The sequence below is a fragment of the Lytechinus pictus genome, chromosome 6 (assembly GCF_037042905.1).
Source record: "Lytechinus pictus isolate F3 Inbred chromosome 6, Lp3.0, whole genome shotgun sequence".
Taxonomy (NCBI): domain Eukaryota; kingdom Metazoa; phylum Echinodermata; class Echinoidea; order Temnopleuroida; family Toxopneustidae; genus Lytechinus; species Lytechinus pictus.
In genome coordinates, this window is record NC_087250.1 from 13,051,227 (window position 1) to 13,069,477 (window position 18,251).

Below are 18,251 nucleotides of genomic sequence, written 5' to 3' on the forward strand. Positions count from 1 at the left end.
ATGATGATGTTGCATGATGATGATGATGAAAATGTTGATGATTATGACGATATAGGAAATGATGAAAGACTTGTGCGAATAACTGTGTTTTTAGTGAATATTTGAAGGTGATAAGAAAAGAAATATTGTGGAAGATTTATTCCATAGGAATGGCCCAGCATATTGAAATACCCTATGAATAATGAGTATCGGATGAAATAGCAGACATTATACTGCAGTCACAGTAAAAAAAAATCATACAACGCTGTTTACTATATGAACCTTACAGTAATTGTTAAAACAGTTTAAACAAGTGTTTAAATCTTAAGCAACAAAGTTTAATTTTCAATATCTAATCTTCAATAAATTAAACATTGTTTAAACGGTTAAACAAATACTGTAAGGTTCATATAGTAAACAGCGTTGTATAAGATCTTAAACAGCGTTTTTACTGTGAAATACGGCGTCCGTAGTCGAAAACACCCGTTTTATTCGAGAAATATGAAAACATAACATTTATAACGATTGGAGTACTATTAGGTTTATCGAAAGCTTTCGATTGTATCGACCATAATATGTTAATTGATCAGTTATCATGCGGGTTTAGAGGCATTCTACTAAAATGGTTAATGAGTTACTTAAGAAAGCGTATGCATCAATACAATTTATTCAGAGTTTCAGGATATTACAGAAGAGGTACCCCATGGGTCTAACCTAGGTCCTCTTCTTTTTTTCTATTGTTCATCAATGACCTGCAACATGCAAGTGACATTTCTACTACAACCTTATTTGTAGACGATACAAGTTTATTTTATCTGGTAAGGATCCCATCCAATTAAATATTATCCTAAATTCTGATATGGAAAAAGTTTATTTGTGGTTCCAAACAAACAAACTTCAAATAAACACAAAGAAGGTGTCTTTAAAGATTTTTAAGCCCATAAATAAGAAAGTTGAAGAAAATAAAATAAGATTATATATCAATGATGTTGAAATTAAGAAAGTGCAATATACAAAGTTCATAAGTGTCACAATCGATGATAACATGAATCGGAAACAAATAATATTTCTTTGAAAATCTCTCAAACCATTGGCGTACTAAATATAATTGACTTACCTTTATTGTATAATACAATAATACTAATACATCTTGGCTATGCAATATCGTATGGCGCGGGGGGGGGGGGGGGCTGTGCAAATCATTTAATGTTGCAATTATTTCGCGGGAAATGATTAAAAAAAAAGTAATATCAAATTCTCCATACTTAGCTCATTCCTACTTGCTCATTCCCATCAATTCTTTGAATTAAAGATTCTTAAAACAATGATATACACACCCTTCAAACTGCATGTTTTATGTTTTCATACTCCATGAACAACTTGCTTGACACATTCAATGGTTATTTTATAAACAAGGTGGTTCAAGAACCACGAGTCTCGCCTGATATCGCGATCGATAGAATATGCAATGTGATCTTTTGACCTATATATTATCATCCTCACTGGCACACGTGTGGTATTAACCAATGGTTCTTTGTACCAAGTGTAAACACAATTGATGCAAAAATGAAGAAATAAGAGCAATTTGAACAAAAACACGACATTTTGACCCCCAGATGACCTTTAACCCCATCACTCTCATGGACACATATGCGGTATTACCCAAGGATCATATGTACCAAGTGTCAACATAATTGATGAAGAAATAAAGAAATAAGAGCAAGTTGAACACTAGAAACTTGTACATTATCATTTGACCTTTTGACCCCTATATGACCTTTGACCCCATCACCCTCAAGAACACACATGTATTATTACCCTAGGATCATATGTACCAGTGTCAACATAATTTGAGGCAAAATAAATAAGTGAGTTGAAAAAAAATTTAAGGTCAAGTCCACCCCAGGAAAATGTTGATTTGAATAAATAAAGAAAAATCAAATTAGCATAACACTGAAAATTTCATCAAAATCGGACTATATAAAATAAGAAAGTTATGACACCAAAAGTTTTCGCTTTTTTCACTTTGACAAAACATTTATATCCACAACTCAATTCTATGCAAATGAAACAGTCGATGATGTCCCTCACTATTTCTTTTTTTTATATCGTTTGAATTATAAATACAATATTTCATTTTTTACAGATTTTCCAATAAGTACCAACTTGACTGATCCATATGGTATTAAACAATGCTAATTCCACATGTTCAGGGAGGAATGAACCTTTTTTACACTCGACAATGAGGAGAAAATTATAATATTTCATATTATACAGATATTGACTGATGGGGTGTGTAACATTGTACCGCCGTATTTATCACAATGGAAAATATAAATCCTTCAGGCGGTCCAAATTATTATTTTTTTTACACACCCTATCAGTCAATATCTTTTATATTAGATAGCTTTGAATGATGAAGATACATGTAGATCTAAAGTAATTAGGTCTATGATGAGTGCAGTAGATAAATTGCAGCTGTACTGTTTGTTGGTGGTGGTCCTGATCTTTCTGTTGTCGAGCCAGGTCCAGGACCAATTCTAACTAGATCTAGATCTAATATTTCGTTAGCACTAACCTACGTTGACGTTAGCAAGATTTAACGTTAGATTTCTCTAACTTTTAGACTCTAGCCTAGATCTAACACGTTAAAAAGTTAGACCTAACTTATAGATCTGTAGGCCTAGAGGTCTAGCCCTAAATCTGAATTTACTTACCCAAAGTAATTTGATCGTCCAAAAGCTAATCTTACTCCCCATTGCTCATCAGACATCACCATATGTCATAAATCTTTGACGTTAGACCAAATCCAAAACTAAACGTTCTAAAACTAGACTGAGCTTATCTTCATTCTCTATCTGCTATACAGTATACTCCGTTGATTCCATCTTATCCAGAAATTGTTAAATAAATCTCCAGAATTTCAGAAATGACGGTTACTCCTGTCTATACACAAACCTAGGCTCCATTTTAGTAACTGAAGAAGGCCTAACGTTAGATCTAACGTTAAACCTAGCTTACTCGTAATACACTGTAGGCCCCTGATCCTACGTCGTCGTCGGACTCACCTTCCGCGGTCCGGTTCGAAAATTTTGATTGTTTCCAACTGATATCTAGTGTTGATCGATTGCAAACGATCGCTATTTTAGTCCAACATACATTATGTTATTGGTAATATTAGATAGCCAAGCGCGATTGGTCAATTGCACGTCACGTGAAATGATCGAAATCAGTGTATTTTCCCAACCGGTCCACCTTCGATGGATATATTGACCAGCTGGTCCATGAATATATTTTTATGCGTGTATGGCGTCCTCTCATGGATTAGATGTTACCAATTACACATAAATAACATATGTGGGACTATAAAGTAGCGATCGTTTGCAATCGATCAAAATCAATATTGCAATATTTTTTTTGGGCCGAGTACCGCGTAATTTAAAAGCGGTGTAGTATAGTGCAGTGAGTCCGGTCGAGGTCCAGTCCCAGTTTAATTCAACAATACTTCAATACGGAGGCTAGATTTGTGCTAATGAGCAATGAGGAATTAGACCAGCTTTTGGACAATAAGGATTCTAATTCTACTAAAAATGTTGTGAAACAGGCGATAGATATATTCATTTTCTATTGTTAGGCAAAGTCTCTTGACTTTGGAAAGTGGAGACGGAATACTCGGAGCGCGAGCAAGAGTTATGCGAGTGCATTAGATCATTCTACGTACGCAGAGGTGAAATGGCCATGTTACGCAAAGAGTTCCATGGTCTCCAGAGGCACTTTCTGAAAACAAAGGCAATTGACATTGTGAACAGTGTTATTAGACGTGCAAACGACATGTCTGCTGCAGTTCTCCATAAACTGAAAGCTGAAGGAAAGGGTTTAATAACACATAAGGATTCTATTAGTAAGGACGACTTAAAAAAAAATGACTTCGCGAGCCTTGGACCGTTCTACTCCGAGAGGTCTTCAGAATGCTGTGTTTGTGAATCTCATGTTACACCTGTGTAACAGAGGCAGGGAGAATCTTAAGTATCTAAGGACAGACGACTCCGCTATTGCTACATATTCTGGCAACAGGAGATATGTTTATCTTGCGAAGGATAAGCTGACTAAAAGTCACAGAGGAGACAAAGATGATGACTCAAGGAGCCAATAAGGTCGGATGTATGAGGAGAAGGATGAAAATTGTCCCGTCAAGTCGTTCTGTGAATGTGTTTCGCATCTGAATCGTGATTTTCCGTATTTTTGGCAACGGCCAAAATCAAGTGCGCCTCAAGAGACCGTCAAACTTGGAAGCGGTCCAGGACCAGGGACAGTAGAAGAAGACTAACAGAATGTGCCATGGTATGATCATCAGGTTGTTGGTAAGAATGCATTGGGGAACAACATTAAAATCATTAGCATTGAAGCTAACACGTCAAGGCCCTGCTACAACCGATAATGTCGCACCAACGCATTATGTCGCAGATTGCGACATATGCCAATCTGAGCGTCCGACGCATTTTATAATGTCGCAGTCAACGCATATAATGTCGTAGTTTTTCTAACGCATAACGTCACATGTCGCAACGCATAATGTCGCAGCAAATTTCTAACGCATAACGTCACATGTCGCAACGCATAATGTCACAGCGGTATTTTCTTCAGGACTCGAGTTACATTTAAGATATATGCTTTCACTAAGTATTTTGAGACACGAGATAGCTAGAGAATTAAGGTGAGAGCAGTCTTATACATTACTCTCCATTTGAAGGACACAAACGACAAATGAGCTTATGCTTGTCAGAGAAATGTCAGTCGAAGGTTAGGCTTTCTAGTCCAAGTAGTACAAGGTCTAAAGTTAGTAATTTGTCCTGGTCCTGGATCTGGTTCAGCAAAAGAAAGATCAGGACCACCATGTATGATGGGGTGTCCAAACTTCGCGCACTTTTCAAAAATATTCATCAGGCTTAAATTTTCTCACAAAATATTCATAATTTATACAAAACCAATTCAAGAAATAGTTACCACATTGACGGCAAGATCATAAACTATAAAATCATGGACGAAAATGTAAAGTAGGTCAAGGGGATTCGCCGGTATTGCGATCTCAAAATTCTATTCCGATCGGCGAATGCGCGCTGTGCTGGAAAACCGTTCAGAAAAAACGTGACCTAACTTCGCGGACCAGTTTTTGTGGACATTTAAACAAAAACTCAAGCTAAAAAAGTGAAATATTTATATCAGATTGATGGCAAAATGCTATAGAATCGGTTAGTACCACATTTAACTTACATTTTTGATGATTTCTGCTTGCAAAATGGTGATATCGTGATGCTTGTTGAGAATATCAGATTTCTTCAAAACGGGCGCTAACGGTGACAAATTTGCCGATCTTTTGCCAATATTTTTATGAATACTGAACTCATCCTAAAGAAAGTTTCACCAAAGGGTAATTTTAGGTCGCTTTTCACGTTGATGATGTCAGATTTTAAGGATATTGTCTAGTTTTTTAGATAATGACCGTCCGCGAAGTATGGACACGCGCGAAGTTTGGACTCACTGCCATACAGTCAGCAGGCCACTACCTAGTCCTGTTTCAACTCATCCATTCACCACCCGAATCTGCACCTGATGTTATGGCTCAGCCTCGGGATCTACACAGATCCACATTGGGTTCTGGACCAAGTCCTGGTTCGACAACAGAGATATCAGCCTCAGGAAAACCTTGTACAATCAGTAGGCCGCCGTCTAGTCCTGTTATATCTCATCCCCAATTTTGTACATCTAATGTTAGGGCTCAGAATCAACATGGATCTCGGTCAGCCCTGTGGCCTGGACCGGGACCGGACTCACAGTCCTAACCTCAAATGAACTTTGTATCAAACAAATTGGATGTGGACCACAAAAGGGTCGTACAGTACCATACTTCCGTCAGTGTACTGTAAACATAATAAACAAGTAGACAATACTGCATCGTACCCTATGTAAATATGTTGCATTCGTATTTGTTGTTATTACGTTGAACAGTTGGAACAGAATTTTATTGGAATGTAGACTACCACTAGGACTGTTTTCCTTATTTTTGCTTTTGGCTTTATCTCTGTTGGAATTGGAATTTTTGCAAGAAATGGATCTGGTGAGTTACATTCTATATTTTGTTCTAAGGCCTATGTAGATCTAGATTAATCTAGGCCTAGGTCTAGTTCTCTACAAATTAGAGTCTAGATAAAGAATCTCCATCATATCAGGCTATCTAATGTAAAAGATATTGACCGATTGGGTGTGTAAAATAAAAATTCTTTGGACCGCCTAAAGGATTTACATTTTCCCTCGTGATCATATTTTCCAGAAGCGCGCAGCGCTTCTGGAAAATATAACCCCTCAGGAAAATATAAATCCGGCGGTCCAAAGAATGTTTATATTACACACCCCATCAATTGATATCTGTATAATATCTAATCCACAAGAGGACGCCATACACGTAGAAAAATATATTCTTGGACCGGCTGGTCAATATATTCATCGAAGGTGGACCGGCTTCGAAAATACATTGATTTCGATCATATCGCGTGACGAGCATGGACCAATTGCGCTTGGCTATCTTATAATAATGAAACACAAAAGAAATAGTGTTGACGTCATCAATCACCTCATTTCCATACAGACCAGGATGTGCATATATACTGTTTTGTGAAATTAAGCGAAACTTGAAAATGTAAAATATTCTTATTTCACATCCGATTTTGCTGAAATTTTCAGCGTTACGCTTGTTGGATTTTTTCTTTTCATTAAAATCAACTTTTTGTTGGGGTGGACTTGTCCTTTAACATTTTTGGAACAGACATGACCTCACTCCATTTGACCTTTTGATCCCTAGATGACCTTAGACCCATCACCCTCATGGTTGAACAAAAACTTTTTCGAACAGACCAACGGACTAACAGACCAACAGGAAAGGTGGTCTAAGCATGGACCTTATTAGGGTCCCTGCTAGGTCTCTACCGAACTTCGTTCAGGTGGGACAAAAATTGCAGCATTAAATAAATAGAATACGAGAAAGTTTGATAAAAAGTTACAAATTCCTTATATCACCGTTTCAATTTCTCAAGATCAGTCATAAGTTACAGTGACCACTACGTCATGTACTTCGTTCAGGCGAGACAAATATTGCAGCATTAATAGATATAATGACGATAAATTCTGACAAATTTCACATTCTCTTGACTTATTTCAAATACAATTTAAATCATACATTTGGAAAAATGACCCTTCTCAAGTTTCTCGATGAATAAGCTTGCATGTTGTATGTTTTATGATATTTTTTATTTTGTTTATTCAAATTCTTTACTTCTTTGCTGAATTGGTTGAATTTGAAATTTTTATGATTCTTACAATCCAAATAATTGGATTTTCTTGTAATATTAGTAATAATTATAAAGAAAGGAGTAGCCATGATAGGCCAACGCTTTTTTTCTACTCCCTCAAATCCCGTTCATTACCTATTGTTTTTTTGTCGATTTTCTTTTACAATCGAAATTGTTTTTTTTTCCTTTATTATGGAATTGATTTCGTCTCGATGTATTGTATCTTCTTCTTTATTAGATGTAAAAAAATGAATTTGATTTTGAAATAAGTTAAAAAACCATTAGAAACCATTCTCATTTCTTTCGAGAAAATTATATATAAATGATTTTAAAAAATCACGATACGTGACTGTGAACCTGCTCGCGTGTGCCATCACAAATGAAGAAATTAGAATTATGACACTTTTAATCTTTGATGGATTTTCCTCAAACCTTGACCACTATTTATTATTATTATTTTTCTCCTATTTCTACAATAAACTTTTGGTCAGGGTGAACTTCCCCATATAATACCTTCCCAAAGGACGTCGATAGGCCATAGCTAGGCACACTGCTGTATAACTTGGAAAGCGGGTTGAAATCTCGACCAATCGTAAAGTTTTCCTGTCGTTCGGGAACTTCTCCTGTCTCACAAACGTTGTCAGCGTTCGTCATTTTGCTCAGTACTACCATAGGTGGCGCTATTGTCGGCATGAACCTCATCAGTACAACTCTCTCCCGAGGGTTCATTTTGCTGACGATCCATCCCAACTTTGCTGTGACGGTAGCCGTAGGACGCGTAGATGGTCAATCCTGAAATTGGTGATCATTGAATAAAATGATTAAGAAAAAACTGGAAAAAAAAGGATGAACCATAAAGAGCAAGGAAATTAAAAGCAAGGAGCAATAAAAGACACGCCCAAATCTTAAAAAAAAAAAGAGAGAACATGAGACAAAGAAGACAAAAAAAAAATTAAAGAAAGTGTTGAGTAGATGCTTGATAGGGAAGAACACAGTCTTGAGTAATCACATATATGTGCTCCTCCAGCACGCTGGCACGCAGCTGTATATTCCCGCAATCGCACGCACGAGTTCGTGCCCGTGCGGGGGAACCTCATTGCGTGCAAGTTTCTCCATCAATTCCGAATCTTAATGATACTTCATAATTATCATTATAAACTGTTATGTACATTTATACCCACAGTATACGTCTAAAAAAATATAGGCCTACACTTTTGAAACGGCTGCCTACTAAAAAATATGTCACCCTGATGGGGGAAGGGCTTATACCAGGGGCCGCGGAACGGTTTTCAAAGTGGGGGGGGGGGGGGCTGACCATGCTAAAAAAAATCACAATCATATGGTAATTTCTACGTTTTTGTACACGGTTTCGGAAAAAGTGGGGGGGGGGGGGGCTTATATAAGCCCCCCCCCCCCCCAGCCCCCCGGTTCCGCGGCACCTGTATATATATCGAAAGCCAATAAACTCAACTTTGAAATGACGCCAAAAAGATTGAAAACCATTCATGCTTCAGTTAGCACTGCCCATTTAAACAAAGGGTATGGGAAATAGGTTGGGCAGGAATTAGCCTTCCATTTTCATTTACTTTAGGTTCTGAGATGTGAGTCCATTGGATCTTCAAAGTTTAGGATGTTGAGATAAATTTATGGTTGTATCAACTAATCATATGAGTTATTAAATTGTAATTTAGCGCATGGGTGAACAAGAATAGCAAATTACAATAATGTAGCATTTTAACTTTATGCTGTGGATCTCAGCAGTGTGTCCATGGGAGTAAGGAAAATGTGAATGGTACCTGTTGCATGGTCGAGGATGAGATAAGGTAAGAATTAAAAGGACATTCTTCTTCTTGTATCACACTTACACCCGCCCCCCCCCCCCCCCCCCCCATCTCCCGCACTCTCCATCTCTTTTTCTCTCACTCACTTCCTGGATGTGCAGTTGATCAATTATTTTTCAATAGTCAATTCATGTGCAGTGGTTTACGCAAAAATATTCAGAACACCTTTGCCTATACTGAATTCTATCATAAGGATGGATGGATCAATTATTACCCCCCCCCCCCCTCTCCATTCCTCCCTTTTCCCCTTCTGAGAGACTGATTGCTATTGCATAAGAAGTCCAGAATTTTCAGCTATCACTATCAGTAACGCATCAAGCAATCTGACCAATTAAACATTCACTCATCATTCAGCTATTCAGTAAATATTTCATAAATCATTCATAATTAGATTTGAAGTAATTATTCATTAAAAAACTAGCCCATCTAATATCGGTCACTTGAATAACACAAGCTTTTAAAAACACAAAATTGTAGGACGAACAAGAAAAGTTTGTTTGTCTTATTGTCATTCTGTACATTTACAGCCATGTCATCTATCTTGTAAAAAGAAACAAAACATTATAAATGTGTAAGATTAAAATCAAAGTCTTTCATGTCAGTGATCAACGTGGCCACCTCCTCTTTCCACACACAGTCTGCCTCTCTTCACCATATCTTGCACTGCTCTTTGGACCTTTCTTCTATCTTGCTTCAGTGCACCCATCCCGTGGGAGATTCTTCTTCTAAGTTCATTCAAGTTGAAAGTAGGGATGGGGAACATTTTCGATTTCAGGTATTCCCACAAGAAAAAATCCAGGGGTAAGGTTGGGTGAACGTGGAAGTCATTCATCATCTCGGTGCAAAGAAACAATAGGATTGCCCGACAGTTTGGTGAGACGCTCTGTCACTGCTCTTGATCGATGACATGGAGCCCCATCTTGTGCAAACGAGACTTGTTGAAAGCGACCGTTCCGTCGACCTCGAGCCGAAACTGGTCGACGGCAGGAACAACTTCTTCGTTGATCATCATTCTGGAGGTATGCATCACCATTGACATTGTTGTCAAAGAAGACCGGTCCGACAATGCTTCCATTTCCCAGTTTCCTGTGAGTCCGGTCCAAACTGTCACCTCTGAAACGTCTGGAGGGTGACCCTGCTCTCGATATGCTCTCAAGTTGTGAGTGTTCACTTGGACATTCAGCGCAAAGCTGGACTCATCTCCTACGATAAACTCACGTAGGAAACTGGCAGGCTTTTCAAGTAGCCATTGACAAAACCTCAAGCGACGCAGGCGATCATATTGAAGCAGTTCATGGCGCTTGATCATCTGATAGGGATGAAACGTTAAGTCCAATTGGGTTATCCTGTTGAATTTTGCGTGTGGAATCCCTAATCCATTACGGCGACTGCTTCTCGTTCAATCCCCACTCGGATGTGATGTCATCTTCTGATCTGCCAGTTCTTTTCCTCCCGGATCTTGTTCGATTTTGATTGTGATTGATCCCTGTAACGCGATATTTTCTGACGTTTTGATAAACGGTTGCGTGTGTGGGGCATCTTGTATCAGGAAAGACTTCCCGAAACCTTCTAATGTCGGACAGCAGTTGCACTGTTGGTGCGATGGTATTCTGTCACCATAAAAGACCGCTGCTGTGGTGAGAACTGAGGCCTATCCATCTCAAGCTGTCATCCCAACATCAATGACGACTCGGTTATATCATACAGACTTAAATAGTCCAGTAAATTCATTGTGTATTTTCTGTCTTGCCACTGTAATTTTATCTATCTGTGACTTTGAATAAAAAATTAAATGGACAATTAAGAATCTTACCCAGCATTCCAATAGTTGTAAGATTACTTAAAAATGTCATTGATACTATACCCAGGTGTAAATTAATAAAAAAATTGACTTTGCATTACTGTTAATTGAAAAAGGGAATTCAAATGAAGTTGGCTGATTATTCTTAAGTTCAATGGCTATTCGTGCTCATCAACTTTGAAGATGATAGAATTTAGGATAGGCAAGATGTTCTGAATATTTTTGGGTAAACTAATGCACATGAATTGACTTTTGACGAATAAAACAACTGCACATCCAGGAAGTGAGTGAGAGAAAAAGAGGTGGAGAGTGCGGGAGAGGGGGGGGGGGTGTACGTGTCAACAAGAAAAAGAAGAATGTCCTTTCAATTCCTACCTTATCTCACCCTCGACCATGCAACAGGTACCATTCACATTTTCCTTACTCCCATGGACACACTGCTGAGATCCACAGCATAAAGTAAAAATGCTACATTTAATGTGCAATTCTTGTTCACTCATGCGCTAAATTTCAATTGAATGACCCATATGATTTTTTGATACAAAGGGGATATCAACATAAATTTATCTCAACATCCTAAACTTTGCAAGATCCAATGGACTCGCCTCTCAGAACCTAAAAAAAAAAAAAAAAAAAAAAAAAACCGGAAGGCTAATTCCTGCCCAGCCTATTTTCCATACCCTTTGTTTAAATGGGAAGTACTCACAGAAGCATGAATGCTTTTCCAACTTTTTGGCGTCATTTGAAAGTTTAGGTTATTGACTTTCCATATTATACAAGTCTTTTCTACAAGGATGACATATTTTTTAGTTGGGAGTCGTTTCAAAAGTTATATTTTTTGAGATGCACTGTATAATGACCGGTCTTATTGTTTACTACCAATATTCTCAAATCATTATGATGTTGTGTACTAATATTCTTTAAATGTTCTATTAATTATTATTATTACAGACCCCGGGTACAGACAGTCTAGGTACTTGTAGCTTGGTCGGGAGGGAGACCCTCGGGTCACATTTATCAAGTTAGCTTTCCCCAAACCCAGGCAGCTAGTCTACATGTACCCAACCACTGTTCTGTTTTCATTCATATTTTGTTTAAGCCTTTATATTGTAATTGCCGAATCGATAGTAGATAAATAGACACACTCACCCTCTCTCTCTCTCTCACACACACACACACACACACACCCTCTCACACACACACACACACATATATATATATACATATATATAATGCCTGTAACAGCGAAACAGAAGTAAAATAATATCTGGGGAAAAAAAGGTTTCTGACAAAATATTTATTTTCTTTATATCACAAATTGCTGTCATAGACCTCTGTATAGTTTATTATGAATAAAAGAATGGGGAAAATAAATTTCACAAGAGCGAGCACTAAAATGCGCGTTTGTGATCTGTGAGTGACGTACTGTCTGAAATCATAATTGCTAACGTCATGTACGGTATATGTGGCAAATGCATTATTTTGATTATCCAAACGGCTGCCATACGTCCCCAACGAATATAAACAATTTGAGCGAGGACAAATAACTTGTGTTGTATGCGTGAAATATTGCCTAAAATCATGATTCCTAATGAAATAAAGCGTTTAACTGTTTTGTGAAAAATAAGCATAACTTAAAAATATCATAACTTTTTTATTTTATATCCGATTTCGATGAAATTTGCAGTGTTGTGTTTGTTTAATTTTTCTCTATCGATTAAAATCAACAATTTTCTGGGGTGGACTTGACCTTTAAATATTGTTTAAAAAAAATGGATGTAGAGAACAATGGTAGGCGTAGCTTAAATCAAGGTTCCCTAGAGCTATCTACCCTTTGGAAAAATTGGTGATGCCGAAAAAATGTCTCCGCCGGGAATCGAACCCGGGCCCCCAGCTTTGAACACCGGTGCCTTATATATAATATTTATATATAACACAACCGTACAAGTCAGCAAGGAAAGGGGTTGTTGAGTTCAACCGGCATGCAACGATTACCCACGTTCACGTCACGTAATCACGTCACATTATCACGTCACGTTTTTAGTACAGACTTTCTTTTAAAAAAATCCCCCTAAAAATGAAACAGCGAAATTTAGTACACCATTTTATTGTAAAACCTTAATACTTTACAGGTATGTATTGAAAATAAAGCCGAGGCTGGAATGAACTGATAAAAAAAAAAATGATTTGATTCTAACTTGCGTCCCAAGGAAAAGGGGGGGGGGTCGCAAATTCAAAGTGGATTTAGGAATGTAGACCGGTACAACGCAAATTAACCAATAGTGAATCGATTATTAAAGCCACAAAGATTCAATTTTCTTTCGTTTAGTACAAAAATGCTAGAATTTACCGAAACGCAAATAACAGGATAAGATAGGAGATTAAGCTGCGTCATAATAAAGGGTGAAACTTTCGGACTTTTAATATCGCACACATACAGTGCGATCCTTATGTGGTTGCATTTCGGTGAGTAACGTCATGATTAGTCTAACAAGCGCTTGCAATTCTAAAAATGTTGGGGAAAGTGCGTAAAAACTCGTGTCATGTATGTGCAAAACTGCGACTTCTCGTGGTTTACCGGCGTACAAATTAACAAATTGAAGACCTTACACCTCATAGATTAGGGGGACTTTTTTTACGAAAGTCCTCAAAACATGACGTGATAAAGTGACGTGAACGTGAGTAATGCTTGCAAGCCAGTTTAATCCCCCTCTTTTGTAATTTAAGGATACCCAAGGGGAATGGGCTAAACACCGAAAGGAATGAATACAGCAATGGCATTTCCTTGTTTGGGGACAAAAGCAGTGTCTACCAAACCACTTTATTTTGGAAGGGCGATAGCGTAGGCTACGTAAACTACGATGACGTCATGAAAGGGAAATGGTGACTTACCAGCTACGAGCCAGACCAGATACCGAAGCCAAGTGACCTTTCTGAGTTTGAGCATGAGAACAACATTGCACACAATACTGAGCCACGGCAACCAAGGGACCAGAGGAACCTGCAAGGAAAGTGTTAAGTGCCCAGTTAGAGCTCATCAAAATAATAGACCTTTACTTTAGCATATGACATCATAATCTCATTGCGCCCTCCCTTAGAGGCTATAGAAATACGCGTACACGGAGCTGTCAGAGATGCGCCAGCTGCAGATCACCAAAGCGTGCAAGGCAATGGCTTCATCCTTTAAGATCACGGCACCATGACGTCATTGCAAAATGTATATAGACACATGTGATGTAGACTAGTCTTGATACTCTGATTCATAATGTTTTTCGAAAAGATATTGTGACATTAATCTTTTACTTGCTACTACTTTTTGTTCCTTGCAGGAAAATATAAATATTTGTAGATGAAATCTATTATCCCTTAAGTTTTTTTACCCGGCTAAATATTTGTGTTATAAAATGTTGATCAGTTTTTCCTAAAAGAAAACCTATAAACACCAAATCCTATTAAAGGTCAAGTCCATCACCAAAACCAGTTGATTTCAATAGACGAGGAAAAAAATGCAAAGCCGAAATAAGTGAAGTGTGACTTCTAAACATGCATACAATTGAAGGTAATTTTCACGTTCTTTTTACATGGCTGTGCAAAATATTTTGCTCAAGCCCCCATTTACCCCCTCCCTCGGTTGCGTGGCCCCTGTGAAGTCATGGTGGGGTGGGATTGCTTACCCTGTAGTACTGTTTTGTATCTTCATTCTGATAGTGAAGCGTGATGATGAGGAAAGTCCCGAGTGCACATACGCCAAAAAGGAGGAGTAAAATAATCGCCCACCATTCTCCTTTTGCAATCTCCAGGGAAGCATGTTCTATTACGGCAATGCTACCAAACAGAAATAGAATCGAGAAGAGTAGACTGGCCTTAACAGCTACCCCTGACTCGAATCGTAGGAGCTCGCGTAGTAGAGGGGTTGAACGAAACTGATGCTTCAGAGTTCCAGGAGTTTGTATGGACGTGGTGTCCAGGAGAGCGGTGCTATCATTGGCTGGTCCGCTGTTGCTATTGGTTGGAGCTTGTCCTAGGGATGACAATTCCACCCCATCCATGGTACTTGCCCTCAAGTCTTCTGGTCCGTATCGGAGAAAGATGATTGCACCTGCTACGAAGGCATACCCTACTAACACTCCAATTGAGATAAACTCCACTAGTTCTACGAGAGGAACAAAAGTTGCCGGTATGGTGGCAAAAAACATTGCAAGAAGAGTGGCATACACGGGGACGTGCGTGTAGCTGTTGATAATGCTCAAGCAACTGAAGAGCAGCCCGTCCGAAGAAATGGCGTATAAAGTTCTAGGGATGCAGTAGAGATTCATGGCTAGGGCTGAAAACATGGCGCAAATTGCACCTACACTTACTAGCCACCTCGCCCACTCTATCCCACGGGCTTGAAAGGCGCTGGCGAATGCCGACTGTTCGTCCAATTCTGTATAGGGCACCAATAGGGTTAGGACAGCTGACGCAAGAATGTAGCAGGTGCCGGTGACAAGGATAGCTAAGAATGTAGCCCTTGGAATACTTTTCCGTGGATTCATGGTCTCTTCGTTTGCCATTGCTATGGCATCGAACCCGACGAAGGAAAAAAAGAGCGTGGCTGCTCCTGCTATGATGCTGGAAGTTCCATTTGGCACAAAACCACCATTGTCCTCCCAGTTGTTGATATCGGCTTTAGCGAAACCCGTTACAACTATCACGGCAATGACACCAATGTTGATAGTCATGCAAACTGTTGTGACCCATGAAGATATCTTCGCTCCAGTTATAATTACGATAGCCACCAGAACAACCGCAACGCAAGCGAATATATTAGGATAAGGTGCAAGATATGGAATATCCCACGTTTGACCCTCCATCAAGACGTTTACGGTGAAGTTTCTGAAGGCATACCCAGTCAAGTTGTCCAGGTATCCTGTGATAGATGAGGCCAACGCTGCAGCGGTGATAACGTACTCAAGAATCAAGTCCCACCCTATAACAAAAGCCCACAGTTCTCCAAGAGAGATGTAAGCGAAAGTGTACGCCGACCCTGTCCTTGGGATTCTGCAAGCAAACTCCACGTAGCAGATTGCGGACAGCATGGCAGCAACCAAAGCTATTGCGTAGGATATTATGATGGCAGGTCCGGTGACTTCTTTCACCTCGACGCCGGTGAGGACGTAGAGACCAGAACCAAACATGGCTCCCATGCCCATGATACAGAGCTGAAAGGTGTTCAGGGACCGTCTCAAAGGCGTCTCAAAGAGCTCCTTGTCGCTACCAAGCGGTTTCCTTTGACTGATCCTAGATAAAAGGTCTCTGCAGAAAGTCATTCCGGATACAGGTCTGCACGCAAATGAGTTAGACTTACAAATATTTATCGATGATGAGTCTTACGAATCTCCATATAGTGGGCAACTTTCTAATTCGTAAGGCGGCTAGCGGTATTGGCGAATCATCCAAAGAAATGCTGTCCCGAACAACGAATCTCAAAAATTTCTTTCCGTTGAGTTCCTTCGACTGATCGCGGGCAGGATGAAGATTTGACGTAGGAAATTGTGTGGAGCAAGTCACCATGCATGGTACGCCTTTATTCGCTGTCAAAGTCCTATAATGGGTGCCCTGGAAGGAAAATAATGGGGAAAAACAATAAAAACTACCTTCATGGCTCGCTATAAAAAGCCTCACAAAATATCGCCAACAAAATTTTAGGAATACACGTACTCCTTATGCGTAGTGTCATAGCACCTTCCCCCGGAGGCTATATGAAAACGCACTCGTCAGATATGCGCCATCTGCATCAACGTACGCAAGGCAATACTGCTGACCCCTAAGACCCCCTAACTAAATTGCCATGATGTACTACCCTATCAAGTGAACATAAAATTGGGTATAAAATAAATCTACCTGTTTTAAATTTTTTTTTCTATATATTAAAAAAAAAAACATCATTGTGGACCTAACCCCTTTTGCATGTAAACTGAAATGAATCCAATCTCTTTTGATTAAAATAGAGATTTTTCTTTGCCGCTTTCAATCACGTTTTCATTTGAATTTCAAATTGTCTTTGGTATCATCAGAGTGACTAAAGATTTAGAGGTTTAGAGACGGAAAACAGTAAAATTTATGAAAAATTGACCTAACCCCTTTTGACAAATGAGTTCTTCAGAAGAATTTGGTTGCAAAAGGAGTTAGGTCCACTCCAATAAAATAATTTTTTTAATTCTCCCATATTGCAATATTCTTAATATGCGAAACTTAATTTTCATGATACCCTACCATGAGAACATAAAGTTGGGTATAAGAGAAATCTACCTCTCTAAACTGAAATGGACCTAACCCCTTTTGAAAAAAAAATTGATTTTTCTTTGCCATTTTAGTTCACTTTTTAATAGGAATTTCAACTTTTCTTTGGTATCATCTTATAGAGCTAATAACAATCTATACATTGAGACATAAAAATCAAATTTAATGAATAATGGACCTAACCCATTTTGCAAGTGAGCTCTTCATGTGTCAAAAGTCTGTTTTAAACCGATTCACGTGATATTTAGCTAACACATCGGTCTTGGGGTGATACTGGGTAAGACATATTTTTCACTGTGTTGGAAACTGTTGCCATGGTAGCGGCGATCATCGGGGGTAATACTCACCTTCAGTGAAAGTTCTAGTTGTTTTGTTTTTTATTGCTTGAATTGCACAATAGTTCATTTTTTAACCTATTTGACCTTAAGGACCAACTTGATTGAATCACAAAATATTAAAAGAAATGTAATTCCACGTGTTTGGGGAGGAAGAAAACTCTCTTTTACATGACAATAAGGAGTGCAAAATACAAAATAAATAGTAAGTGGATGATGTCATCCTGCTCCCACTTCCATACCCACCTGGGGAGTGTTTCATCAACATTTATGTCCGACAAGTTGTCAGAACTGACAACTTTCCCCGATTCTGATTGGCTGAGAGGTACTGTTGCTATGGTAACTGTCGGATAAAACAGGACTTGTCGGATGAAATCCTTTCATGAAACGCTCCCCTGGATGTGAATATAACTGTTTGTAAACATTGAGCGAAAATTAGAAATTCCATAAATGTCTTATTTTCATCCAACTTTGATGAAATTTCTATGTTATGCTTGTTTTATTTTTTTTTCGCTTTTTATTTCAATCAACTTTTGTTAGGGTGGACTTGTCCTTTAACTCTGCTTGTCTTGTTCGACTACAGCAGACCCGAGTTCGACTCAAGTCACATTCTATTCACAAGACACACAGAGTGCATTAAATCTATTGTTCACACACACATACGCAACAG

The 18,251-nt window shown here is 38.6% G+C and overlaps 1 protein-coding gene across 1 annotated transcript; it reads right to left on the minus strand.

Annotated features, from left to right (window-relative positions):
- Positions 1-7,182: 7,182 nt before the first annotated feature.
- Positions 7,183-17,994, minus strand: LOC129262932 (cationic amino acid transporter 4-like). The gene is made up of 4 exons (XM_054900904.2): positions 17,828-17,994; positions 14,639-16,562; positions 13,857-13,965; positions 7,183-8,114 (listed from the first exon to the last, which is right to left on the minus strand). Exons 2-4 carry the CDS (start codon positions 16,271-16,273, stop codon positions 7,963-7,965), a joined length of 1,896 nt encoding a protein of 631 aa, XP_054756879.2. The 5' UTR covers positions 16,274-16,562; positions 17,828-17,994; the 3' UTR covers positions 7,183-7,962.
- Positions 17,995-18,251: the final 257 nt, after the last annotated feature.